Raw genomic sequence first — 27,407 nt, forward strand, 5'->3', positions numbered from 1 at the left:
TGTGTGTGTGTGTGTGTGTGTGTGTGTGTGTGTGTGTGTGTGTGTGTGTGTGTGTGTGTGTGACATTACACATTCGCAATAGCGATTCAGCTGAAAAACTCACGTCTAATACTAAATTAATATCTGAGTGTCTCACCTGAGGCGAATTTTAAGTAACGATTATTAAAATACGATGTAATTGCGATTTCAAAAAACTTGCATCTTTAACTTTGAATTAAAATCTAAATATTTTACTTGAGGCAGATTCCAAGAAATAATCATTTATATGGCCCTTAAACTGCGTGTGAAATACTTTTAAAAACATAACTTCAAGAGAAGCTATTGTATTTTTGTACTATGTTCACAGCGATACACAGAAAAATACACACTGCATTCAAGTAAATGTTTGAAATAATTTTGAAATAATTTTGAAATAATTTTTTAATTAATTTTTGAAGTAATTTTGAAGTACTCCATAAGTTTATATATCCACAAATCTATCTTCATAAGCATTCAATTTACTCAAAATATATTCTAAATTCTAATAAGTTTAGTATTTCAATTAAGGGTATTAAATTAAAACAAAACTTCTCGATTTATTTACTACATAGAGCCAAAACAACTTTTTTTTTGTGTGTGTGATAAAAATTATAAATATTCTTGTAAAGAAAATAAATTCTTTTTCGAATATATAATAATGAGCTTTTCTAAAATTTGTGATAAATATATTTTTTTAAATTATTACCAACAAAATATTTTTTGTTGGAGATAACCATTACTCTCGAAAAAAGGAAAGTAAACGGTAATCGTTTTTCTTAATAGTGGAATAATAATTTCCTGTGTATATACGAGTAGTTATGTTATCAACTTGTCTTCACGAGTCTTCTCTGTTGCAGGTCCTCAAAGGCTTGAGTTACTTGCGGGACAAACACGCTATAATGCATCGTGACGTGAAGCCGAGCAACATTTTGGTCAACAGCGCAGGAGAGATTAAGATCTGTGATTTTGGTGTTTCTGGGCAATTGATTGATTCGATGGCTAATTCGTTCGTCGGCACACGAAGTTATATGTCGGTAAGCAGTGAAACATACTCATCTGCAACATACTTGGCGTTCACGTTTATGCTTTTAAGTCTCTGAATTTCTTCGAGTCTTACTTCGATAACATTCTCTAAATTTTTTTCAAATAGAATAGCACTCAAAAATTGAGTGATAACTCATATAAAGTGAATTCTTCCACTTTAACTTGTCGGGTAAATATTTTCACACGAAATTGACGAGAGAATTTCATGTACACAGACTTTGTACTTAGATTACTAGTATTTTCTAATCATACACATTTGTCTCTGGGTATTAATATAAAGCTATCACCATGATAGATATACTGCTTTGACACATCTTGTGTCCGTTTCTATATATAATCAATAAATAATAGATCAAAATATTAATTAGATTTTAATAAAAGTTCCAATAATCTAGTTGCATAACATGTTAAAGCTATTATGTTAGTTATGTACTCCATCGTCACTGAAAACAATAGACTGAGGAATTCACTCGTACAGATTGAGAATTTATTCTAGATTTGAATCAAATCCCACAAAGTGACGACAAAAGATACATTAACGTCAATAATACGTCACTGACTATTTCATTTGATGTCATCACCGTTGCTGAATTTATAATTGTAAATTGACAATATTTATATTTACCATTTAAATAAATTTTCATTCGTTTTATGAGTGAAAAGAACTGACAGAAAAGATATGTTTACGAATGTGTTTTCGGGAGCGATTAACTTCGAGACTTTTCAGCCAGAGAGACTACAAGGGACACATTACTCGGTACAGAGCGATATCTGGTCATTGGGATTATCACTCGTCGAAATGGCGATCGGCCAGTATCCTATTCCGCCACCGGACGAGAAGACCTTAGCCTCTATATTCGGCCCACAGGCGTGTCAGCCGCCCGCGGAAAATTGCGCGACAAACAGCGTGCCCACACCGACTACTCAGTCACCAGGACACAGTCAGTGTTTCACTCAAATTTTAACTGTTTGAATGCTGTAGGCGTTCAAAATAAGAATATTGCTACGAATTATCGGCGTTTTCACAGGCTCTTTTATTTACACGATTATTCAGCTTGTTCGCAACATTTTCAGTTATAAAATTGTTATTGTTTTAAGATCAGGACACCAATTCGCTTCCGCGCTACTCAATACTCACCAATTAGAGGAAACTTCTGACATTCTCGTTTAATTCCGGCGCCGACAAATTACTGTTAATACGTTCCGTGCCAGATTAATTTTACTTTACCTTTCGTCACGTGGATCACTAGTGCGGTACGAAACATGTTGAGCTTAATCTACAACGTGCTCTTGGCTTTCTTGTTTTCTGTCTTTTTCTGGCTTAATGTTTGAGTTAGAAGGAGATAAAGAGAAAGAAACAGGAAGCAAAGAACATATTGTAGATAAAATTTTAAAGACTCAGTCCTGGGTGAATTTTCGTGACACGAAAAGAATTTGAAGAGGTCTAGAAGTAATTGAAGAAGGATGATATATTATTGACTATTAGTCATATCCGATATAAATATCTGGATATTTAAGTTGTAAGAAATATTAATTTCACAATTTATTCTAATGAAGTATACATTTATAGATATACATTTACATAAGATATACAAGAATAAAATTTATATAAGATATACATTTAATATATAAGATATACACATGAAATATATAAAATTACATTTCTATAGTTATTACACACGCTGATTCGATGCAAAATCTATCGACAAGAGGTTTTTAAGGGAATGAAAGAAGGGACAAAATTTTTCCTATATGCTAAATCTTACAAACTGACAATCTTTACTCTTATCTCGTCAGTTGTTCCAGTGACAGTGTTTTTTAGAGAGAAAAACAGAATATTTTTTTTCAAAATCCTCGTTGGATGTCCAAAATGTCGAGTCGATGTTTATTCGTAAAAATGATTAATTCCTCGAAATTGGATAGCTTTGTTTTATATTTAATTTTTGACAAGCACGAGACAAACCTTTTGTACCAGTCTAACACTTTGTCGCAAACACGATTGTTTACCGATCATTTTTTCGTCGTGCAGGCGCAAGCAGTCCAAGACCCATGGCCATATTCGAGCTGTTGGACTACATAGTCAACGAGCCGCCCCCGAAACTACCGCCCGGAGTATTTAGCGACTCTTTTACGGATTTCGTCGATCGCTGTCTGAAGAAGAATCCAGCCGAGAGAGCAGACTTGAAAACACTAATGGTACGTGTCCTGAATTGAAAAAAGTGATCTGTTCTTTTCAGTTGCACAGCTGCACTGCTGAACTGGTGCAGTTAAGTTAGAGTGAGAAAAGATATATTTGTCTCACTTTAACTTATTGCACCAGTTCAGCAGTGCAGCTGAAAAGAACGGACCACATATACGTCAGGAAAAATTTGTCAGATTTCACAATATCTTCTCTCTTTTAGAATCACGAATGGATAAAGAAAGCAGAGTCGGAGAACGTGGACATCGCCGGATGGGTGTGCCGCACGATGGACTTGCAGCCGACTACGCCAACGCGCTTAGCAAACGTGCAGTCCTGAATAGATGTAACTCTTACATACTTGGCTACGTATATGCGCGTTCGGTATTCCTAAGTCACTCTTAAGTTTATCTTAGGTTCTACTTCGGTCGGACAGTGGCGTTTATCCGTTGTACTCCCTTCGGTAGCGGTATCTTTTTAACGAAATTAACGCATCGAGATTCGGTGCGTTCGGTCGTGCGACCGTTCGCGTCGCCAATTGTTCTCGAGCAGAGCGTCGAGCACCGAGCGACTCGTGGTTACGTGGAATTTCCCCGCAGAAACGGTTGTTAGGACCAATCGATCATAATACACCGTGTTACGTCATCTGACTCGTCGCTCTTTTGATTTCACGGGAAGAAGCGTAATTCAGGCGTAATATATAGGTAACACGATCTCGGCAATATTATCGTTGAGAGCTACATCGTCGTTGAGATGATTATTTGCACGCAGCACGCCACTGTACCAAGTATTAATTTCGAAGGTTTCACTTTTATGTGTTCGTTTTATGCTTCTGTTGAAAGTATGTAAGACAAGAAGAGAGTATATCGCAATATAAGTTTATTATATTAGAGACTCATGGGCAAATTGTGTTCCCCGTGATACGATATTTAGGATACACGAATGAGCATCGAACTTATAAAAGAGAGAAAGAGAGAGAGAGAGAGAGAAAATATTGAGAAAGAAGAAAACAAGAAAAGAAAAATTGAGTAGATCAAGTTACTTGTATAACATTTGTACCTGACATCCGTAGAAGCGTTATTTACACAATCAAAAACTATTCTATCGTCACGTTGAACTGTTGTTTTTTCTTAACAATGCATGGCTGCGATTAAGCGTGATTTTGAGTCTTATTTTCGTTCTTCTACACAAACGAGACACGTCTCTCACCGCGGTGACTCATTTAAATAGAGGACAAAAGGAAAAGACAATGCGAGAGGAACGTTTCCACGATATAGATTAGACGCTGCGAATTGATTCATACGCGATTATCGAATTCTTGCGAATTCTTATAGTGATACGAATCCAGATATTGTAACGGACTCCTTCGGTACATCGACAGATGTACAGAACGAGATGCTTGATACAATTTTTCACGTAATCGCGGCCTTATATTACGAATAATACTTCGTAACACGGTTTGAATACTTCGTAACACGGTTTGATCTACATTCACATACTCTGTAGTATTTAACTGTGAATCCTTTTGCTGCAAAGGATAAACAGTCACGTCGCATCACCATCTTATCGGTCGACAGTTTGAGGAGTCTCGTTTGAGTTTCGGCGAGAGGATTGACCATTAGTGTATAACTTAAGTGCACCACGAATCTGTTCGTGTGCAGTTCTTACAAAGTGCATTTGAAAAGTATCGAGCTACTCCGTGGTTACCAGTGTAAGTTAACTTGAGATTCACGAATATTCGAAGAGTTGCTACAACGGAGGGGTCTTTCATTTCGCCGTTATCTCTCATGTTATATGTGTCATCGTGAATACGCCGTCGTGATTCTCCGCTCATATTTAAGCAGATTAATTTTTGTAGTACTTAATGTTGTTACAGCATCATTGGTAAGAGAGAGAGAGATTTAGTTTATTCGTCGGAGTAAAGTGCGAGTTATAACGCATTAACGACAGTGCAATAGAATCATCGCGGGACGCACGACTATATATTGTACATACATTCAAATCATGATATTATGATCGATTTATGATTCGTTGAAAACTTCTTATTCCGGAACACGATGTATTTTGTAGATGCAAGTCTGTAAGTTAGTCTCACGTGTAATAGTAGCCATCTCCGAGTTGGCTTAAAAATCGTCGGATAGTGTTACGAGTGTATCGTGATATTTGTAAGCCGAGCGAGATGTTCCCCCCTCCCCTTCTCCCTTCCCCCTAGCATGCGCAGAAGCGTAAGACGCTCAAAACGTATCATATGTTCAACTCGCGATTCATAGTAACAACAATAATAATTATTATAATTGTGTGTATATATATATATGAGAAACAAACGCATATAATGCCATTTGTTGTAAAGTGATCTCTATATCTATTATAGGAGGACAATATACACATTTAGCTGCAAAAAGATCACATCGTAAAAGGTGTATAAGATATGTCAATATAATTTTAGCGATTTTATCAAGCGATAAATCATAATCTCGTGTAAAGGCTCATAATTCCTACCACTTATTAAAATACGTGCACATTCCTCGTTGCAAATATGTGCATAATAACTGCAGATGTATGAATTCACTGTCTAAGCGTCGTAATTATAAGAACAATAAAATTATATCAATATTGCAAGTGTATATAATTCCACATTTAACATGTTCAACTTACGACAAGATATCGAAAGCACGAGTTCACGTTTCTTGTCTACTGCATTAGCCATACAATGTGCAGTATCGATGATCTCTATAATATTATTTAATCATGTTATAACTTATGGTTGTTTTTTTTTTAATCTTCTCGATGTGACAGCATCGGACGTAAAAAAACGGCAGTGGGTGGTCAGATACATCTGCTATACTCTGCTCTCTTACAGCTTAAACATCTTATTTTTACACCGATTGACACACAACTAGTATATTATGAGAGATTGTAAAAGTTAATAAGTTCCTAACAAATTATCTTAATAAAATAAATGTAAGAAAAATACAAGTACATAAACATGTTGAAACACGTACGAGTAATATTATTGTAAAATAGTTTTTAAAAATTTGCCTTTAGACTTAGGATACTTAAAAATAGAGCGATTTTCTTGCAATATTTATCAAGAACAGAAAGCAAATTATTTAAAATTGGTCCATTGGGACACTAGGAAATTCTCTTTTTCTAGCAATTTTCATGAAAGAGATCTGAGGATTTATACCAATCTAGATAGAAACAGTTGCAATCAAAAGCTTGTATCAACATTAAATCACAAAAATGCAATTACGTTTTCAACTGAGATTTTAACTTCTGAAATATTTTATTTATGTACTTTATATTGCAGCACTACCGTGAAAATTAGAGTTCGAATAAAGACGATTATACACACATTTGAAAACAAAAACATTTGAAAAAATATTTATTATTTATTTGTAAACACACATCACAATTAGCTCTTCGTACTCGAAACAACTCAATATAAATAAATATAATAAATCTAATCTGAAAGATTATCTAAAAATTATCTAGAAAATTATCACTGATTTGCAAGATGCCGTCAGGGGCTTACAATCCTCGGATTGAATTTCATTGGCTCAAGAAATGAATCATTTGATAGACACGGGTCCAGACAAGTATTTGAAGAGTAGCAGAAAGTGGTGAATAAAACGATGGAAGATATTTCAGTCGGGTATTAACACACATATACCACGTTGTTACTATTAATCTTCGCCGAACGGTGTCTAGATCCGAGTTGAACCAGGCATCGTAGTCTGTGAGGTTGACGGAATTGCCAATATTACGAAAGTTAATTAGAGAAACATACGACTAAAGAAACATACTAAAGATTCAACGTTGAATTTCCACATTTACAACCATGTAGATCTCTGTAAAGTTATGCAATCTCCTCAATACGGTGAACAACCGTATGGATGTTAATCTCATAACATACGATTAAATTAGGGACAATTTTTCATATAAATATAAATTTTAATATCGAATTTCTATATTCACAGCCCTCAAAAAGAGAAAGCAACATAATTCCTTTTACAAAATGACTAGTATGTTAAATAATTCTACAAATTCACAGCACCTCTTTATTGCACGCTTATCGCTTTGGCATTAGAAACACGATGAGCCAAAGACGTTATTTGAGGCTAAAGGATTAATGAATTGATGTTATTGTACTCGAGGGTGGAGATAGGAGAGCCGGAGCTGATTACTTTCCGTTAATACTTTCGTGAAATGAGAAATCGCGATTTATGTTCAAGAAACCATTCCACTTGAAACGTTAAATCTTTTAAGCAGATCTATTTAAAAAATCTAAATTTAAGGAATCGATGTGGCTTGTACGCAGGCTTGCAGAAACTTTCCCGGCCCATGAGAAGCGCGCCAAAAGGAAATGTTTCTTGTCATAAGTATATTAACAAAAAGTGATCAATTTCACAATTCCCCTGCCGGATGTAACATCAATTCAACGATACCCTGTATACGACATATTGACATTAACGGTTTGCAAAAACGGAGATATTGCATGTTCATCTGTTAAAACAATTTGTGTTCCCCAAATAAACATTTTTAATACCAAGTTACTAGGCCGTTTATCGCAAATTTGCCTAGCAGCCTCGTAAGTGGCATTCGTAATGCTACTACATTTGGAAAGATTTAGTAGTTGTAATTGGGGTGAGGATGCAAGAATATTGCGTATCCCATCGTCAGTTATTAATGGACATGAGTGACATTCAAATTCTTTTAGGTTCGCCAGGTTCTTCAAGCTTTTATCGGTAATGTTAGTTAAAAGATTGATGTATAAGTATTCCAATTTTGGCAATGTTGTAATAGCTGCTAATCCAGCATCGTTCACGTTGTAGCACCCTATCGGATCAAAGATCATACATTTGAAATATTTAGAAAGTATATATCTAGAAAGCAACAAAAACGCAAAAAATATACAACATTACAATTTACCTGAAATATTTACGTAAGTAATCTGCGGACAACTTAGTGCCGCACTAATGAGTTGCTCGTCTGAGAATGCGGTGAAGTGTGTGACTTGCAGCATTCGCAGATTAACAATATTGGTAAATTGTAGCATCTTTGCATTTTGTAGGTAGGAGAAGTACCCGTGAATTCGTAATTCTCTTAGATTCTGACAGCGTTTGCTGATAACTTCCAATGTTTTTTCACCAATACTAGAGCAACTACATATTTCAAGATACTCCAAATTTTCGAGCTTCGCTAATGCCTGTGCCGAAATATTAACGTTACGTACACATCAACCCCAGTTGACGTAAAAAGGAAAAAAGTAGAAAAAGGCCTCTGACTTACTATGGAAAAATCATCATCGACGATATTATGGCATTGGTCTACTATAAGTGTGCGCATTGTTTGGGCCGGCAGGCTCGATAGGCACTTGCCCGAGATGTCACCATTGGAACGTATCGCGAAGTGACTTAAACCTCTATATTCTTTGAAAACATTCTTCAAATCACTATCCAAAACGTGTGTCGACGCTCCCAAACTGAGCTTAGTTATTTTTTTACATTTCTTCAATAATGCGGACAGACCCGTCGTACAAGTTGGTAATGCAGAAACGTCGATATTTGTAAGATTGGGACAAAACCTCGCGATCATGCTTAATGTACCTATGCCTAAGTAATTGGGTACTTCGGATAGATCTATTTGTGTTAGGAATCTGCCACATTTCAGCAACACCTTCCGTAACACAGCCGTACTGATATGGTATATTATTGGTTTGCCCCATATATGATCCCATGTAAAGTGTGAGATATCTAATCTTTTCATTGTGCGCCAAGATTCTTGACTTAAGACTTTCCAACGTTTGCATACTACAAAAGCAATAATAAAGTAATACATATATAGGTTTCTTATGGTGAATTCGATTAGAAGCACAAGTGCACACTAGGACAGTTTCATAGTCTGTTTTTATATTTAAGATCGTTTCAAGTTCGTCACCAAATACTCCACAACCAGTGCAACAATTTATATAGCATTTGAAGATGAATATGACAATTTTTGAATATAAGGGCTGTGGCACATAGAAAAACTTAAGCAATAAGACGTAAGTAGTAAGCAAATTGACCAATCACAGTCATCGATTCTTGGATTGTAAAAAAAATCAGCGACTGTGATTGGTCAATTTGTTTACTGCTTAAGTTTTTCTGCGTGCCACTAGCCTAAGATAAAACTCTATAAATACAGCTAAGAACAATTATAAAAGAAAGTCCATTGTATTTATTAAAGCTCTTACCTCTTTCTACACGGACCCTGTCAGCAATTAATAAATATTTAAAAATATGAATCAAGCAATCATCATTCAGCATATGAATGGGTGCACTTTTAAAGTATTCTTGTGTATATTCCTGAGTATAATTTATGCCAAACTTTTTCTCAGAAAATTTAAATGCTAAACTATCAGGTTGATTCCAAGAATCTGCAACCATTATTCTTAAGTCTCTGTTGTGCAACCTTATTTGCTTACTACATCCATCTTTCAAAGCTCTATAAATAGTAAAATTATAAATATAAATTGCATAATAAATGGCGATCAATGTTAATGTCTTCTTTGCTAAAATTTACTTCATTGCACTTGCAACATCATTAAATGTGACAAAAGCATAGTTTCTTCTTCCTGCATTTCTACACAAATAACAACCCTCAACCTCGCCATATGCAGAAAAGAGATTTTTCACATCTCTGAAACTGGTCTGTAATAAAGTTCAATCAGTTAAATAGTATATATATTATTGTGGTAGGAAAATGCAATTTTAAGCTCTTCAGTACGACTAGAAAAATTTGTAATGTAATTAAAAATCTGTCGTATTAATGCAGTAAGACTGATATCAAGTCCTTCAAGGATCATAACTAAGAAATAAAATACATATTCCTAACATAAATAAAAGATTTCACAAAAATATTTGCATATACAACTCTAGAAGCTAAATTTCTCAACTGTATAAATACTTTCTGTGAATTAGCATAAGTTCTCATCTTTGTTGATTGTTTCAATAGTATATTTCATCTATTACTTTCTTTTTGTTATAATAATATTGAAAAATATAGCATATTTATTGTATTATATTCGCTGTTAATTAATTGCTGTTAATTTAATTGCTAATTAAAACTAATTTTCTAAAAGTGCTCTTTCTAAAAGGGCTCTTTCAAGATCTTTCCTGCATGAATACTTTTTGCACTCACTGTATAAACTGTATAATTCTATAAAGATTTCTCATCAGGATATCTTTATGACAAGTCGTGTTACGAAATCCTTTTTGTTGTCTTTAGTCGTCTAAGGTCGTACCGAAGAGGTTACTACAATTGTTACTACAATGAAGAAAAACAAGAACATGAAACAAACCCTCTCGGCTAAATTACCAATAAACAGTTTTCGTATTGGTACGCCGTCTACGGATGTTGAAAATAAGTCATCTGCGTAAGAATCAAACGAACGTGAGATTCGATTTCATAGGTAAAATACATCCCAGTATTGTCCAGATGACAATTTGCTCAACGACTCACCGTTTATGTACGCAGTTATATTACGATACAATTGCGTGTAACGAGTTTCCAAAGCTTCCATCGTTGACTCTATTCTTGTTATTCTATCAAGCTTTAGTTAATATTTGTTCTACCAATAACTTTCCAATATCTTCAGCAATTTTTCTTACACAGGACACATGAGTAATCGCACATGGTATAAGTGAAATGACACAGAGACGTCATAGGCTGCGTTCGAGGAGACGCTATTTAACGCTATGAGTGTCTCTGTCTTGTTTGTTCCTGAAAGTTGAACAAGGACAGAAGACGCTCATAGCGCTAAATAGTCTCTCCGAACGTAGCCATATGCAGGATTCATACTCCGCGTCCAATGTCCGATGTACGACATCCGATATCCAATAGGAGAACAGCTTTATAATAGAGAATTCAATTCTCCATTGGAAAGCTATTTTTTTATTAGATATCGTACATCGGACATCGGACGCGTGTGAATCCTGCATTAGGTTGATGTTACATGTGTCGTACGACAAACTTTTTGGATGTGTTCATTGGTTGATGAAACTTAGAAATACTCTATTCGCCAACCAATAAACGTATCCGAAAAGCTTGTCGTACGACACATGTAATATCAGCGTTATGCTAGATTCACACTGGACGCGATTAGAGATGAGCGATGTCCAATGAGAGTGTTGCGTACTGCAAATAATAATTTTATTATCTTCTTTCATATATTATATAATGATGACTACTGGTCGGAGATTAGTTGTCTATTTTACACTGGAAATAATTATTAAACTATTATTAAATTAAAGTTTAAATTTTTAGCAAGTTTAAGTTAATAGTGACTAATAAATGTTTTTTAAATTAGATGGTGGCGTAGACCACTCAATAAATTGTTTATCCAGCAAGGAGCTTTCATGAATTTATTTCATGAAACATTTTTGTATTGTTTGACACTTTTATCATACAGGCAAGGATTTGCCTGTACAATTTGTATTATTTCTAAATTATCAATATTCATGATTTGTACAGAATCACTATTAATTAAATACGGCACAATAATCACAACCATCCATTTACCATCAGCCATTAAAAACGTCTATTCATATAGAGCGCTCTCTTTAAGACAATCAATGCGAAGCATTTGATTGGTCAGTCGTAAGAAAATCGCTAGTCGATAGTCTTAAAAATTGGCTGTTGCCCAGCTTCACCAATTCACCGATTCCGACTCACCGACAGCCTTTCCGACTCACCGATTGAGGCTTAAAGCCCATTCTACAATTGCGTGAACGTGGTTATAAGTGATTACGACAACCAATCAGAGTAAAGCAATCAGTGAATAAAACATTCGGATTGGTTGACTCTTACGTCACGACTACGATTACGCAATTGTAGAATGGGCTTTAGACTACCGACTACCGACTCATTGTAGACCCAGCTTTAAGGGTCATCTACAATGGCTGTATAAATATGGCTGTAAGACTGTAAGACGCGAAATAAATTATTGTCATTCGCTGACAGCTCACGTTACAGCCTTAGGGTGCCGTCCCATTGAGCACGGATCGGAACGCCGGATCGGATTTCTTACTATAATGAGGGTTCCGTTCTCTAGTTCCATTCCGTAAAAGTTTCCTCTACCAGTCCCATGTAGCAAAAACGGAACGGAATGGCGCGTCGGTCGCAAATAAATATGATTAATTCGTCAATATTTCGTTATTTTGACGCGACAGAATTAATTATATACATAATTTATGCAATTATTTTGCCGATAACATTGTCATGAATATTCTGAAATATTTAATTGAAGAGTGAAATATATTTTATAACTAGAAATCCGTTCCGTTTTTGCTACATGGGACTGGTAGAGGAAACTTTTACGGAACGGAACTAGAGAACGGAACGCTCATTATAGTAAGAAATCCGATCCGGCGTTCCGATCCGTGCTCAATGGGACGGCACCCTTACAGCCATATTCTTACAGCTATTGTAGAATGGCCTTTATGTTCTATGCTCTCATCACTACACTGTGGAGTCGCTGCAGTCACGGTTAATAACGATCGGGCGTGTTCGGCCAAGCTCGCCGCGGGCCCCTCTGGCTTACTCGAATTTACTTGTTGCACGTTGTGCCTCAGCGTTTCATTTTCGCAAGCACCGTGAAAGAAGTCGAGTAGCCCAGCTGACCGAACACACGCGCGCACGCACGTAAGCGGACGAAAAATGGCGAACTACCATAAGCCGGAAGCGAAAACTATTCAAGAATTGCGGGACATTGCCGTCAAGCTGAGAATTCACTCGGTCGAGGCCACGCAAGCCAGCAAATCCGGGTGAGTTTTTTCGCGACTTCTGCAACGGCTCAGCGATAACGCGCCCGTGCGCGGTATATCAAACTGCAAACGCAAGCGAAATAATCCTTGCGAATGAGCGGCGATAAGCGAGCGTTACATGAGTAGCGAGGCGCCAATTACGAGCCGTGGTCCTCGTGGTAGCTTCACGTTCGGAAATTCGCGCGAGACGCTATATCGATCGAGACGACCGTTGTGTTTCATGTCGAGACATTGGTCCTCAAAAAGTGCCTTCCAACGTGACTTGCAACCCTTCTGATTGGTTAATAAGTACACTCAGGTTGCGTTCGCTTTGGATGCTTATGTGCTGTAAGTGTTATTCTATCTTTTCCCCGCATGTAATGAGCGATAAAAATAGAATAACGCTTACAGCGCGTAAGCGTCCAAAGCGAACGCAGCCTTAGGAGCACTTTAAATCGACAAACGTAACTTGAACTGGTGCAGACTAGTGCAACAAGTCAGAGTGAAACAAAATATATTTGTCTCACTCTAACTCATCGCACCAGTCTGCACTAGTTCAGATAAGATGATTTTTGACGATCGTTTGGTACATGTACCTGGTTGTCATTGGTCTAATTTACATCAAACATTTAATATATGTACTAAATATCTGTACAGTATAAATGTCCAAAATATAATTCTACTCTTACAAAAAAAATACGAAAAAATCCTCAATTTTGGATGTTAACACTCAAATGTTGGTGTTTATCCCCAGTTTTTAGGTGTTTACACTCAAAATTGAGGGTTTTTTCGTATTTTTTTCGTAAGGATAGAGACATCACAGAGATATCTGGATATCTTTGGAAGATATTTTGGATATTTGTGTTGTATAAATATTTAATACGTATATAAAATGTTCAATGTAAACTTGCCCAATAACAACCTACATATATACTAAACGATCGCCAAAGATCACTTATAGTTCAGCTAAAAAGAACAGACCTATAGTTTAGAATCAAGGCCGTTGTATCTATCTCCCCTCTCAGCCACACCGTGCTATATTTTATTACACACGAAATGCATATATATATATATATATATATATATATATATATATATATATATATGTGTGTGACTATGTGTTTTTGCTTTTGAGGAGATGAAGGGAAAAAAAGAATAAAACATCACGACGTATTTGAAAGCGCAGCTATCGAGTGCTAGTTTCTACTTCGGTTAAACCTCATTCTAAGATTAGATCCTATTCTATTCTAATCGACGTTAGTATAACTGGCATTATCATTTGTGTTTGATGATTACATATTATGTCGATGACATCATAAATTTCTTCTTTTCAACCACTCTTTACACCAGACTTCTTCGTCGTTTCATTTAGGGTTATATTCCAAAACGTTTCTTGCGAGGAAAATTTTACTGAAAATCTGTAGTATATGTTACATATGAAAACTATAGATTTTCAAGAAAATTTTCCTGAAAAAGAACGTTTTGGAATGTAACCCAGATATGGGAAATAGAAAAGAAGCATTTAAAACGAAAGTTTGCCAAACTGCCTAAGAATTAGAGAGAGCATTCTTATCTCAGCAAGAATATATGTAGTTTTGCTTATATTCGCGATCTAATTATCGCAGTTCTTCGCGATAAGAAAATCACGCCAGTTGTGAGTAACGTAACGGAGTTATTCATAATTAACTGTTACGAATCGATGCGTATAATTTACGCAAAGCGCACAGCATTAACATATTACTTAACTGGAGCATGCGACCTTGACAAGTTAGTCGTTTTATATTCAGCTGACTTGTTCCAATCAAATAAAAAGTATTTTGAGAACATTTTTACAATTTTTTAGACGTAAGATACACGATGAATATCAAGCGAAGTGTCAGACGAGTTTTGCAGAAAATAATTTCGCGAGACAGGAATTGAAGTTAATTCGATCTTGATGAGTCGAATGTGAGAAACACGGTGTTCCCTCGGAAATGTTATGAAAGAAGACATAATATGAAAAAGTTTAAAATGCACTCCTCTTGTACATTACGTTTCAGGACATCTCATATACAGGGTGTCTAACGATAAATGTATATATAGATTAGATTATCATATATATAGTTATCTATAATCTATAAATCAATATCAATATATATCAATATCATGTATATATAGAAGTATCAATATCATGTATATATATCAATATCATGTATATATAGATTAGATTAAATTGAACGTAAAATTCTTTTACTATTTTACAAATAACCACAGAATTTTGAATTATTAATTAATTTAAAAAAGGTAAAATCATTTTCGGTGCTTTTTTCTCTTTTTAATGAAAGCTAGTGAAATTTAGAACAAACCTTCCTTCTTCTAAACCAAAAACCTGAGGAAGTTAGATTTACAAATATTTTTCGACTAAACAATTCCGATATGGATGCAGAAGCTCGAAACTTTTTACTTTAAAAACAATAATTAATTAAAAAATTAACAACAAAATAGTAACAATTTAATTTTATTTAATTCAGTACCCACATAGCACGTAATATTACATCCCATATAGCACAAATCTCTAAAAGACTTCTTAAAGAATTCTAAAAGTGTTCTGGAGGACTTGGGAACTCTTTTGGAACTCTTTAAGAAATCTTTTAAAGATTTGTGCTATATAGGATAGTGTCACAGTAATATTGCGTGCTATGTGGGTAGTTTTTATTTACTAAAATTAGATACAATCTCAATTAATTTTGATTACATTAAGGTAAGACTTAATGAGACTAGTCAGGTCTGTATGACTTTTATAAAATCTATTATCAAGGTTTGAATACTTAATTTCAACATCAACATTTATGCCTGATGTTAAATTAGATGAGATATGAAATGAGATGTCTACTGTTTGATTGAGAGACATTTCTAAATCTAATTTTATATCTGATTAAAAAAGGAAGTAAAAGATAAAAATTTAATTTGACAGAATTATTCTCCAAATTTCATCAGTTTTTATTTAAAAAAAAAGAAAGTATCAAAAGTGATCAAATTTCAAAGCTGCAGCTTTTTTTTTTTAACATTTCGTTTAATCCCACTGTACGCCTTGTGTTGTTTCTGAAATATTTTAATGATATTAAAATGAGATACTTTGTATAAGCGCTGAGATCGATTTTTAATGAATTCTTTTTACATAAATAGTCATCTTTTAAGATGCTCTGTCACAAAAATTAAACAAATAGCGTGTACCATTTGGAAAGGATCACTTGTTAGTGTCGGACGCCCTGCATGCGCGATGTCGTCATTGTGTCGTCGCGAGCGAAGAGGTAGGGAGACTCGCGCGCAGGCAGCCCATTGCCAAAACTCCTCTCGCGCCGGTAGTCCCGATCGAACGCTCATTGTCAGCAACGCTTTTCTGAGCTTTCCTGAGCGGTTTAGATCTCACGATGGTGCGAGACACGAACATGGAAAAACTTCAAGATCTCGCTAACAGACTGCGTATTGAGTGTGTACGAGCGACCGAGGCGGCGAAGAGCGGGTACGATAAGAGCACTACAAGTTATTACTTACATTTTTCACATTGAAGTATAATCCTTTCTGCGCACGGGTCTTCTAACTAAGATCTAAGGATATATACCATCAGACACTTATCTCGAACTCCCTTTTATTGGTAAAAGTGCCTCTGGCCAATGAGAGAACTTATAAATTGCATTTAGAATCAGTTGTTCCAACTTCTTGGTAAGGTAACTGATAGTGTTAAATCATACATCTGTCTTTGTCTATAAGTTAAAGGAAAGACATATGATTTAATTATCAGTAAATTTATTAAGAAGTTGGAACAACCTCAGAGTCCAAGAGGCACTTTTATCGATAATTCAGAATAATGAACTAATTCTTTAATAAGCACTTGCTTTAGCTGAGATATTAGAGTTATGTTTGTTAAACACTCATTAGTTGTGATATACATAGAAAAATGTTTGGTTATAATGAACAAGCCAATGTATTTTGTTCAATCAAAATGCATTGATATACTTATGAAAATCAAATTTCACATTAATACATCAAAATTTTTTTCTCTGTGTATCAGAATTATATTAACTGTGTTTATAAGAAATTAATTTTATAGACATAAAGCAAAATTAGCATTTTATACATCTGTTTATAATTTATACAGTAATTATTATTATATATAGTTTTTATTATGATAGTAATTTGTAAAATATCAGAGAATCTGTAAAAAATATGTTTAAAGATACTTTATATAAGACCTATTTGTAAGACTTATTTACAAGGCCTGCAAAATGTGGACTCTACGATATGGATTAAAGGTCACATATACAAACCTAACATAACATATGTTTGACCTCATGATGATAACGATGATATGATTTTGAAATGATTTAATTATGTAAATGAATTCTCATTATGTAATAATCTCCGATATTTAAGTTTTTTTAAATTTTACTTAATATCGGGATTGAATTGTGTAATTCTATGTATTTCATCCCATATTTTGTGTCCGTAATTTATTTTATGTGTTTCGTTGTGTTCTAGACATCCGACGTCATGTTCGTCAATGGCAGAGATTATGTCCGTTCTTTTTTTCCATACCATGCGTTATAAGGTCTCGGAACCACGTGATCCGAACAACGATAGATTCGTCCTCAGTAAGGGTCACGCGGCTCCAATTCTTTATGCGGGTAAATTTATTAACAATTAATTATATTATGTGTATTAACACTTTTACACATAATATGTATTTTTATAATTTTATATTTATTTTACATATTTTATATATAATTTATTATATATATTTACATTTATATAATATATAATTTATAATAATATATTTTATACATTTATTTTATAACTTTAATACACTATATATATCTAATATAATTTTCAATATCGTATCTTATTTGCGTATAGCATGGGCAGAAGCAGGCTTATTCCCACCAAGCGAATTAATGAATTTGAGAAAATTCGATAGTGATCTCGAGGGACATCCTACTCCGAGACTTAACTTCGTGGACGTAGGAACTGGTTCATTAGGACAAGGTCTCTCGGTTGCTGCAGGCATGGCCTATGTGGGAAAGAATTACGACAAAGCCAGTTATCGGTACGATGTTTAAAATTCTACATCATACTATCTAATAATATAGCTAGAACAATTTATATAGTTTCTATTTATACATGGATTTTTTCACATTCTACCTTACTCAATATTACTTACATTTTCTGCCTAGAAACTCTCTGAATGCATCTTTCCCTCTTCTATATTATAATATGCCATTGTTATTTATCTTACAGTGTATATTGCCTGATCGGTGATGGAGAAGCGGCGGAAGGTTCCATTTGGGAAGCTCTTCATTTTTCGTCCTATTATAAACTGGACAATCTTTGTGCCATTTTTGACATCAATCGTCTCGGACAGAGCGAGCCAACTTCACTGCAACATAATATGGAAGTCTATCGCAAGAGATTGGAAGCCTTTGGTTTCAATGCCTTGGTCGTGGATGGCCATGATGTAGAAGAATTGGCAAAGGTAAATTTGTCAGTTATATCAAGTTCCAGAAATATTAACGTTAAAGAACTTTTGTTTCCTTAGGCATTCCATGAAGCACAAAATATAAAAGGACGTCCCACTGCCATTTTAGCCAAGACTTTGAAAGGCAAGAACTTCCCTGAAATTGAAAACTTGGACAACTGGCACGGCAAGCCTCTGGGCAATAAAGCAAATGAAGTTATTCAGGTATGTTGTGTGTGTGTGTGTGTGTGTGTGTAATATTAAAATATTACCAAACTTTAAAATTACATAATATATTAATTATATATATTAAAAAGTTAAAATATATATTAAATAGTAAATATATTAAAGTATTAATTTCCTTTTAATTTTGTTTGTGTATGTAGCATTTGACTGGACTTTTGAAAAATACAGGCCCTGCTGGATTGCATCCACAAAAGCCACTTGTAGATGATGCTCCTGCTGTTGATATCAGTAACATCACGCTATCTGCACCTCCAAATTACAAAATCGGCGACCAAGTAGCTACCAGGCTTGCATATGGCACTGCTCTTGCGAAGGTTTGTATGTCTTTGCTATTACCAATGTATTATTGACACACAAAATACGTTCTCAAGACGTTTTAAATTAATATTCATGACAAAACCTACTGTTTTATTTCAGCTGGCGAAAAATCATCCTCGTGTTATAGCTTTGGACGGCGATACGAAAAATTCCACTTACGCCGAGAAGATAAAAACGATTGACCCAGCTAGATTTATCGAAGGATTCATCGCCGAACAGAACGTTGTAGGTGTTGCAATCGGTGCCACTTGCAGGGATCGCACCGTCGCATTTGTATCGGCTTTTGCAACATTCTTCACACGCGCCTTCGATCAGGTAAGACATCAATCAGAAGATAATATATTGACAGATTCATAATATTGGATTGTATAATTAGCAATTACGAATTTTCCAGCTAAAATAAAACTATTGTATTTTTATATAATTATAATATGTGTGTACGTGCGTGCGTGCGTGCGTGCGTGCGTGCGTGCGTGCGTGCGTGCGTGCGTATGTGTGTGTGTGTGTGTAATTATACATAAATTATAATTTTGTGAAATAATGTATGCGCTATTTTGATCTATGGTTTACTGTCATCCTTCGCATACATTGTTCCATGAAATCGTAACAACATGAAAATATATAATCATTTCATAGTTAAAAAAGAATTATATAACTCAATACTTAGAAAATAATGTACTAATAAGGCAATTGTATAATTTTATCGAATGATAACACATGATAAGAGTAGAAACATAAATAACAAATGATTTTCTTACAGATCCGTATGGGCGCGATATCACAGACGAACGTGAACTTTATCGGCTCACACTGCGGCGTGTCCATCGGTGAAGACGGTCCCTCGCAAATGGGCTTGGAGGACATCGCGATGTTCCGCGCGATCCCAGGCTCCACCGTTTTCTACCCGAGCGACGCAATGTCGACGGAGCGCGCCGTGGAATTGGCAGCCAACACCAAAGGCATCTGCTTCATCCGCACCTCTCGTCCGACTACGGCGGTACTTTACAACAACGACGAACCGATGGCCATTGGTAAGGCCAAGATCATCAGGTCTTCTGCGAAAGATCAAGTGCTCGTAATCGGTGCCGGCGTGACGTTGCACGAGGCGATCAAGGCGGCGGACGAGTTGTCTAAGGCCGGGATCAGCATCCGCGTGATGGATCCGTTCACGATCAAGCCCATCGACGCGGAAACGATCGTGAAGAATGCCAAGGAAGTCGGCGGCAGGATCCTCACTGTCGAGGATCATTACCCGCAAGGAGGTTTGGGAGAGGCGGTTGCGTCCGCGGTTGCCTTGGAAAGAAACATAATAGTGAAGATGTTGGCTGTGCAGGCAGTGCCGCGTTCTGGTCCTCCCGCAGTACTACTCGACCATTTCGGTATCAGCTCTCACAAAATCCTCGCAGCGGTACGGAACATCTTGAAATATTAGCGTCATTGTTGATCAATGTTACGCCTCACAGGGAGATCGTATTGATACTAGAATCAGGAGGAACTCTGTACATGTACAAAAGATGTTTTTTATGAAGTTACGAACCTCAATAGTGCTGGCACATTCCGTCTTCGAAATATAATAAAAAGGCATAAAGCAAATATTGGAATCAGTATAATTTTGCTGGAGCATAATTTCGTAACAGTAAATATACGAAGGAAGACTTGACGCCGTTGGTTATTGCGTCCATCTATCATGTTTGATTGACACATTGGCCGCCAAAAAATTTTCTATTCAAGAAAGTTTTTTTCTTTTTCGTAGGTTTTGTTATTTAAGTTATATAAATTTATGTTATACATTTTTCTTGACGTCAATTTGAACAAGTCACTCACTGAAAAAAGTAAGGAAATATATATGGTCAGTCCTTGCTATATAATTATGATAAAATATTAATTAGATTATTTTTAAATAACAAATATGATAAGGAAAGAAACAAGTTAGCACAAGAATGGGACAAAATCAATAAAAAATAAAGGAACAATATGTAGAAGTGATTAAAAAGAATGGAAAACTATCAAAAACACACAATTTTATTTGAGAGCGACAAGAATATAATATAAAATAATATAATCAGTATATACATATGCATACAAAGAATCTTGTGCTAAATAATTAATAAATATTAAAAGCAGATTAGAAGTGTTTAAAATTAAAAATAAAAATGAAGTTTGTAATTCTTTGAGAGAGAGATATCATTTTATTTGTTCATAATTAGGCAAATTTTGCTTCTAAATTTGATCTAGACAGTTAACATGTTAATGGAAATTATTTTTATATATCTACAGCATTATAATCTAAAAAATGGCATAAATTATACTGATTTCAAGCTATATTCTAAAAAAAAAGGAAACTTAATGTACATTGAAAGTCTATTCTTAGCTGAGCTTAACTGAAATTTTATTCCATTTTTTTCGATGCTGAGTTAAAAGACCTGTTTTTTTTCGAAGAACTTTCTGAACTGGTGTAATAAATTTTTTAGAGTGAATCAAAATATACTTGTTTTACTCTAATTTATTGCATTAGTGTAAACTGATTCAGAAAGTTCTTTTAAAAGATGAACAGATCTATATACTTGTTACATTCTAAAGACAGAAAGTACAACTTAGGTTAACTAAAAAGAACAGACTTTTTGTGTATATATAATCGTAAAAAAGATTTATTTTCAACATTTAGTCAAGTGTATAGAATATTAATGATATACATCTTTATTCAATCCAAAAACTTTATATGAAGTAAAGTTTTGTATACAAGTTTATACATTGTTTTTGTAACTTGGAAAGGTTTATACAAGATTTTTTGTAAAACATATATCCATATATATTTGATGTTTCATGAATGTTATTTGTTGTAAAAACAAAAGAAAAACATTCAAATGTTCTTGTACGAAAATATTCTTGTACGACAAACAAATATAGGAGTTTCTCTAAAATTACTTCTGTTTTCTTCATTCCCACTGTGCACTCCGTTCAATTGTCAGCTTTAACTTTTGTTACAGGTTGTTACAGGTATCATCTTTTTGTTGTGAGTCATTATAAATATATATAAATATAATACGTTCGACTTGCACAATATGGTAATGTATAGTTAGCTATTAAACATTAACATAACACGTAATGATAGTAAAAGAAACGCGATCTGAATCATTTATTGCTTTCTATTATTTTCAGAAAAACGAGAAATTTATTGACTATGCATTTCGTGTGACGTAATATTCAGGAACTATAATCTACATATGATTAAATCATTTTTTTTTTCTTTTAATTTTTATTATATCTCTAGCTCCTTTTAAACGTATTTTGACTCTTTCATTGACGTGTCATTGACATATGACACACTTCCATTTATTATTAAATCATCTTTATAAAAACAGTTAATCTACTCCAAAATAGTTCGAAAAAATTTATCATATTTATTACATCCAGCAATTTCAACATGGCAGTATTTCTATTAAAAATATTCAATAGTCGCGCAATTTCGAATGGTAAAATGTAACTAGAATTCAACAGTCGCGTGATTTCAGTCGCGGCTAGCTTTATCCGGATTGGTCAGCTTCACCGAGCGAGCGTCCAATTCGCTGGCTCAACTCGACTCACCGTCCTAGGGACTCGCGCTCGTGGCGCCACACCTTGACACGTCCCTGCACGCCGCTCAGTCACTAAGGCGCGCGCATACTGTTGAGCGCAGCCAATCTCGTACGGCCGCGCGCGGCGCGCTCGCGCACTCGCAGCCATGTACGCGCGTGCGTTTCTCACTTCGTGATTCGCGTATCGCCACCATATCCCCGAAAAAGATGGCCGCCACGAAAGCGTACGGTGGTGATGTTGACGTTGTCGTTCGCACCGAGGTCACGTTACGTCTTCGCGCAGCGTAAAGATAACCGTGCGTACATGCGTCCGCGTGCGCCGTGTGAACTGTGCCGCCGTCGAGCATCGTCGCGGGTGACGAACGGACGAGAGAACGCAGAACGGGAACGGAAGTGTGTGTGAGAAAGCGAAGGTGGTGCCCGTTGATCCGTCGAGCGCGAGTGCGGTGGATTCGTATACGATCTGCACACAGTGTCTCTCTTTCTCGAGGCGCTCGACCAGTGATCGACAACGAAACGACCAGAGTAGGCGAGAGAGACGAGCAGAGAGTTAGATGGGAAGAAAGTGTGTGAGAGAAAGAGAGAGAGCGAGATAGAAAAAGGGACGGAACAGTCGGCTAGAGAGAGAGAGAGAGAGAGAGAGAGAAAGAAAGAGAAAGAGTGACGAGGCGAGCGCTGCGAAGGAACGTGCCCCTCATCGCGGCTGAGAACCAAGCTCGGGAACGTGAGACATAAGTTTCCTCGTGATCGCCTGTGCGAAAGTGAGAAAGAGCAGCAGCGCAAGAGAGGAAATAGGCAGACCCTCGAGATCGCCGGGCGCTAGCGCGTGGAAAAGATCCGGCGAAGGAGAGAGCGAGAGAGAGAGAGAAAGAACAAGATAGAGCATCAGATAACGAGACGACGAGCGAGACAGAGGCAGGCAGCGAGTAAGAGAGAAATAGGATACGCGACGTTTGTCGAGTGTGTCGTACGGCTCCGGCTAAAACGTCGTGACTGTGGGTGGTGCGTGGTTGATTCCCCGCGCGAGTGAGAACAAATGCGTGTGCGTCGTACGCGAGCTACGGGGCCGCCAGCACTGTGCGTAGCCGTCGCCGTCGCTGTTGCATCGCCGTGCCCTCTCGCCTCCTGTGTCGCACCGGAAGCAGCGAGCAGCCGTCACCACCGCCGCCGCCGCCGCTCGCTTTTACGCGCGACTCGAGCCTCCGTGTCAACCGAGGGACGGCCATATTAAACCGCCGCCGTACGCCGTCAAAGAGTACGCTTCTCGGTGCGTTCACCACCGGGCATCTCGCGAGGAGCACGCACGAGCCCCGGCCGGACGAGAAAGGGAGAGAGAGAGAGAGAAAGAGAGAGAGAGAGAGATCGCGGTGTGATCTCTCGGAGTGTGCATCTGTCGTGTGCAACGTGCGTGCGTGCGTGCGTGCGAGAAGCAGGCAAGGTACGCGAGAGCGAGGCCCTTCTCTGCCGCCGAGAGTCCTCGAGGTTTGTTTTTCCTTCCGTGCCGCCTTGCCTCACCACCGTCGCCGGATGACGGCGCGCGTACGTGGTGCGTGCACGATAGCAGTGTGTGCGACGACGAGCGGCATAGTCGACGAGGAGCGTCCCGTGCCGCCTGATGTCTACGCATCGTCTTCGTCGCACGGAGACAGCACAGCGGCTCGCCACCACGGTGTCTACCCCTACTCCCGGCAATACCACCCTTCCTAGGCCCTATGGTACCCACGTAGTAAGTACATACACAGCACGCACATTTCCCGGATCGTGGATGGCCGCGCGCGCGCGCGCGCGCGACCGGGTACGCGCTCGCGGACCGTTCGACATGTTAACCTCTTTCTTCTATGTCTGTTTCTCTCTCTCTCTCTCTCTCTCACACTCTCTCACTCGAGAGCACGTAGCCGTGGACACACGGAGCGATACGTGCTGGACGACATTGTTTACCGCCGCACGTCGAGTTGAGATAACGCGTGCCGATGCGATCTGCATCTTTTGTCCTCGTCCTAGGGATACGCGCCACTTGCCTTTGCTCTCGATATCGATTGGTTTATTGAGACTCCGCGAGATGCGATCGCCTCCGTGTTTATGTGCGCCTGCCGGGTAAGCATGAAGTAACGCTGAAGTATAGGGTGTGTGCGATTTTGCGATTTTCTTCTCTTGAATTGCAATACAATATGCACTGGACCTTAATTGCAAAATCGCGTCTGCAACATAAAATAACTCGTTATTATGATGCAGTATCTGTGTAAATATCGCGTGACAATTTATGATATTTTATATTAATCCAAATTTACATTTAGAGGCAAGATGGGATTATCATTACATAAACAGCCTTAAAATGTTAAGTTGCATTATTCTTTTTTATATGTGATTTTTTTATATATTTTTTATATGTTTCGTAGAAGATTACCAAAGATTGCTGCACTTAACACTAATTGTCATTAATATTTTAATAAAAAAAGGTAATAGTAGTCTTATTATTTTATGAGAGAAATGTTGTCAATAAAAAATTAATTAAACGTGCAACACATCCTTATATATTGCAAGTCTTAACAAGTCATTTTTCAAAATGTATGAAAACTAATGATTCGAAAATAAACATATTTTGTAAAATGTCTCTCATTTTGCCTCATATAGGAAGCATAATGAGGTTAAGTGGTATTTTTAAGAAAACATAATTTAACTTCATTTTGCTTTCATTTTTAACTGTTCTTTCACAAAACTTGTGTTTTCTCATAGTGGATATCTTAAAGAATATTTTGATGCAATACGAAGAGAGAGAGGGAGAGAGTTGATTTATTTATTTTTAATGTTTTAATATGTTTAATATGTTTTAATGTTATTTATTTTTAATATGTTTAATATTTATTAAATATTATGTTTCCCATACACACATCATGAGGTTTCCTTATGATTCAAAATCGCATTTACCATACGAAATTGCGCGCGACTTAAAATTATATTTACGACACAAAATTGTGATGCGATATATTGCATTCATTGCAATTCTTGAAGAGGTTGTCCGGTTTTTTGGAACGCATGCGTCTTGTTCAACAAAAGAATTTGTTGTACAATAAGAAAATTTTCCCATTGAACAAGACGAACAAATTTTTCGACGCCGATTGTACATATGCATGAGCGGAACGTTTATGTTGCCGCACGCAGCGTCCATATTTACCGGCGTTCGTCAGGTGGATTGTCACACGCTCGCCGCTGTTGTTTCACTCGACAAGCCTGATTGGTGGTTTGACCCTATATATTTTTTCTAATGTGCTATAGTGAAAAAGGAATTTATCCTGGACGTAGAATAGACAAGTTATCTCTTGTTCTTTCTTCTTTTTCTGGTTGGGGAGATGTTCAACGCGCCTCTAGTCAATATATTTGTCTGACGCACATATGGAAAAGAAATTTCATTTGGACGTGGAATCGACAAGTTATCACTGGATCTGTTTTTTAGGGGAGAAAGGGGGTGTTTAAGATTGCCTTTCACGTTGAAATTTGACACGCTTTCTTTTTTTTGCTTTCTTTTTATTGATAATCGCATTCATATATAACTTTTCGCTAGGTTTGTTCTTCACAGCTATATACTAAAGTGCATTGCCTGCACATACAGTTGGAATTAAACTGACACATATTTCACACTGAAAGATACGCGGAGAGAATATTATTAGTTATATTAGTTTTCTTTCGTATAAATCCTTTCAAATTTTACTATGTTTTTAATAATTCAGGAAAATAGTAAGATCTATCTTGGTAAGGAACATAATAAATTTTGCTAGAAACATAGTAAGTGTTTTAATATAGTACATTTCAGTTCCTCAAATATATGCAGCACATATAATAAAAGGACAGTGTGAATTATTGCAGAATGTTAATCTATTTTTCGGTCACAAAATCCTATAGTGATTTTTACTATAAAATTTTCTTCGTGGACATATCTGACATTGCAAAACACATTTTCTTCTCTCTTTCACCAGAAAAGTGTCTCTTTCTTTCTCTCTCTTTCTTTATCGTTACGCAGAAAAGATTGCTGAAAAAATGTACCCTTTATAGAAGATATATTTATTTATGCAAAATTGATATCGCGCAAGATACATTTTCTTTTTTCTTTCACCAAGAAAGTATCTTCCAAAAGATATATTTGTTGCATCTTCACTTCCTTTTGGATGCTTAAGTACAATTTTTTAAAAGCTTTTATCTCTCTCTTTCTTTATCGTTGATTCTCTCGTTACGTGAAAGAGACTAATGAAAGATATATCTCCCAAAAGATTCATTTTTGATGCGAAAGAGAAAAAGACGGAGAAGAGACAAGGAGGTGGTTCAGCAAGCTGCGAAAGTTACGAAAGCAGAGCAGCACTCCATACACACACACACACACATACACGTAACGTCGGTCTCTCTCTCTCTCTCTCTCTCATGAAAGAGTCGCACATGTGCGACGTGTGAAGATTTCCGAGATGTGTAACCCTTCGTGCGCGTTCGCAGTTCGAATGTGTGTACACGCGCGTACACATCCATACAGCGATCTCGCGTTTGAATAATGTGATGAGACGTATCGAGATTTCGAGCGGACGCGAAGCCCTCTCCCTCTCCCTGCTCTCTCTCTCTCTCGCGTCTCCCTTCCCTTGTGCATTCAAGGATGAACGTCGTCGAGTGGCGTTCGTGCCCGTTCGTGTCGATTATGCAGATCGGAGGTGACTCGCGATCTCCTCGCCCGTGTGTGTGTGTGTGTGTGCGTGTCCACGGATACGCGTAGC

At 36.7% G+C, this 27,407-nt stretch overlaps 4 protein-coding genes across 9 annotated transcripts in view; 3 read left to right on the plus strand and 1 right to left on the minus strand.

Moving 5' to 3' along the window:
- LOC116845080 (dual specificity mitogen-activated protein kinase kinase dSOR1) overlaps positions 1 to 5,043 on the plus strand; it is an 11,833-nt gene extending 6,790 nt beyond the window's left edge. For both annotated transcript variants that reach the window (XM_032817365.1, XM_032817366.1), the window contains exons 5-8: positions 876 to 1,052; positions 1,790 to 2,003; positions 3,092 to 3,258; positions 3,465 to 5,043. In XM_032817365.1, the coding sequence (XP_032673256.1) occupies positions 876 to 1,052; positions 1,790 to 2,003; positions 3,092 to 3,258; positions 3,465 to 3,581 (675 nt within the window). In that variant the 3' untranslated portion in view covers positions 3,582 to 5,043. The remainder of the gene's footprint in view (positions 1 to 875; positions 1,053 to 1,789; positions 2,004 to 3,091; positions 3,259 to 3,464) is intronic.
- Positions 4,589 to 11,030, minus strand: LOC116845079 (F-box/LRR-repeat protein 20-like). The gene is made up of 7 exons (XM_032817364.1): positions 10,745 to 11,030; positions 10,584 to 10,654; positions 9,806 to 9,933; positions 9,477 to 9,727; positions 8,534 to 9,054; positions 8,174 to 8,450; positions 4,589 to 8,080 (listed from the first exon to the last, which is right to left on the minus strand). Exons 1-7 carry the CDS (start codon positions 10,803 to 10,805, stop codon positions 7,680 to 7,682), a joined length of 1,710 nt encoding a protein of 569 aa, XP_032673255.1. The 5' UTR covers positions 10,806 to 11,030; the 3' UTR covers positions 4,589 to 7,679.
- A 1,910-nt stretch (positions 11,031 to 12,940) lies between these two features.
- Positions 12,941 to 21,985, plus strand: LOC116845121 (transketolase-like protein 2). Of its 2 annotated transcripts, none has more exons than XM_032817468.1 (8): positions 12,941 to 13,047; positions 17,545 to 17,690; positions 17,920 to 18,109; positions 18,301 to 18,535; positions 18,599 to 18,742; positions 18,904 to 19,077; positions 19,181 to 19,396; positions 19,842 to 21,985. In XM_032817468.1, exons 1-8 carry the CDS (start codon positions 12,941 to 12,943, stop codon positions 20,511 to 20,513), a joined length of 1,884 nt encoding a protein of 627 aa, XP_032673359.1. In that variant the 3' UTR covers positions 20,514 to 21,985. The 2 variants fall into 2 exon arrangements, with proteins under 2 accessions (XP_032673359.1, XP_032673360.1); XM_032817469.1 differs by lacking the exon at positions 12,941 to 13,047 and adding an exon at positions 16,338 to 16,528.
- Positions 21,986 to 22,793: 808 nt separating this feature from the next.
- The window catches only part of LOC116845120 (serine-rich adhesin for platelets-like), a 130,737-nt gene continuing 126,123 nt past the window's right edge, over positions 22,794 to 27,407 (plus strand). For all 4 annotated transcript variants that reach the window (XM_032817463.1, XM_032817466.1, XM_032817465.1 and 1 more), the window contains exon 1: positions 22,794 to 24,382. In XM_032817463.1, the coding sequence (XP_032673354.1) occupies positions 24,272 to 24,382 (111 nt within the window). In that variant the 5' untranslated portion in view covers positions 22,794 to 24,271. The remainder of the gene's footprint in view (positions 24,383 to 27,407) is intronic.

The sequence above is a fragment of the Odontomachus brunneus genome, unplaced genomic scaffold, assembly GCF_010583005.1.
Source record: "Odontomachus brunneus isolate Ranch 3 - 2012 unplaced genomic scaffold, Obru_v1 Obru_scaffold_049, whole genome shotgun sequence".
NCBI lineage: Eukaryota > Metazoa > Arthropoda > Insecta > Hymenoptera > Formicidae > Odontomachus > Odontomachus brunneus.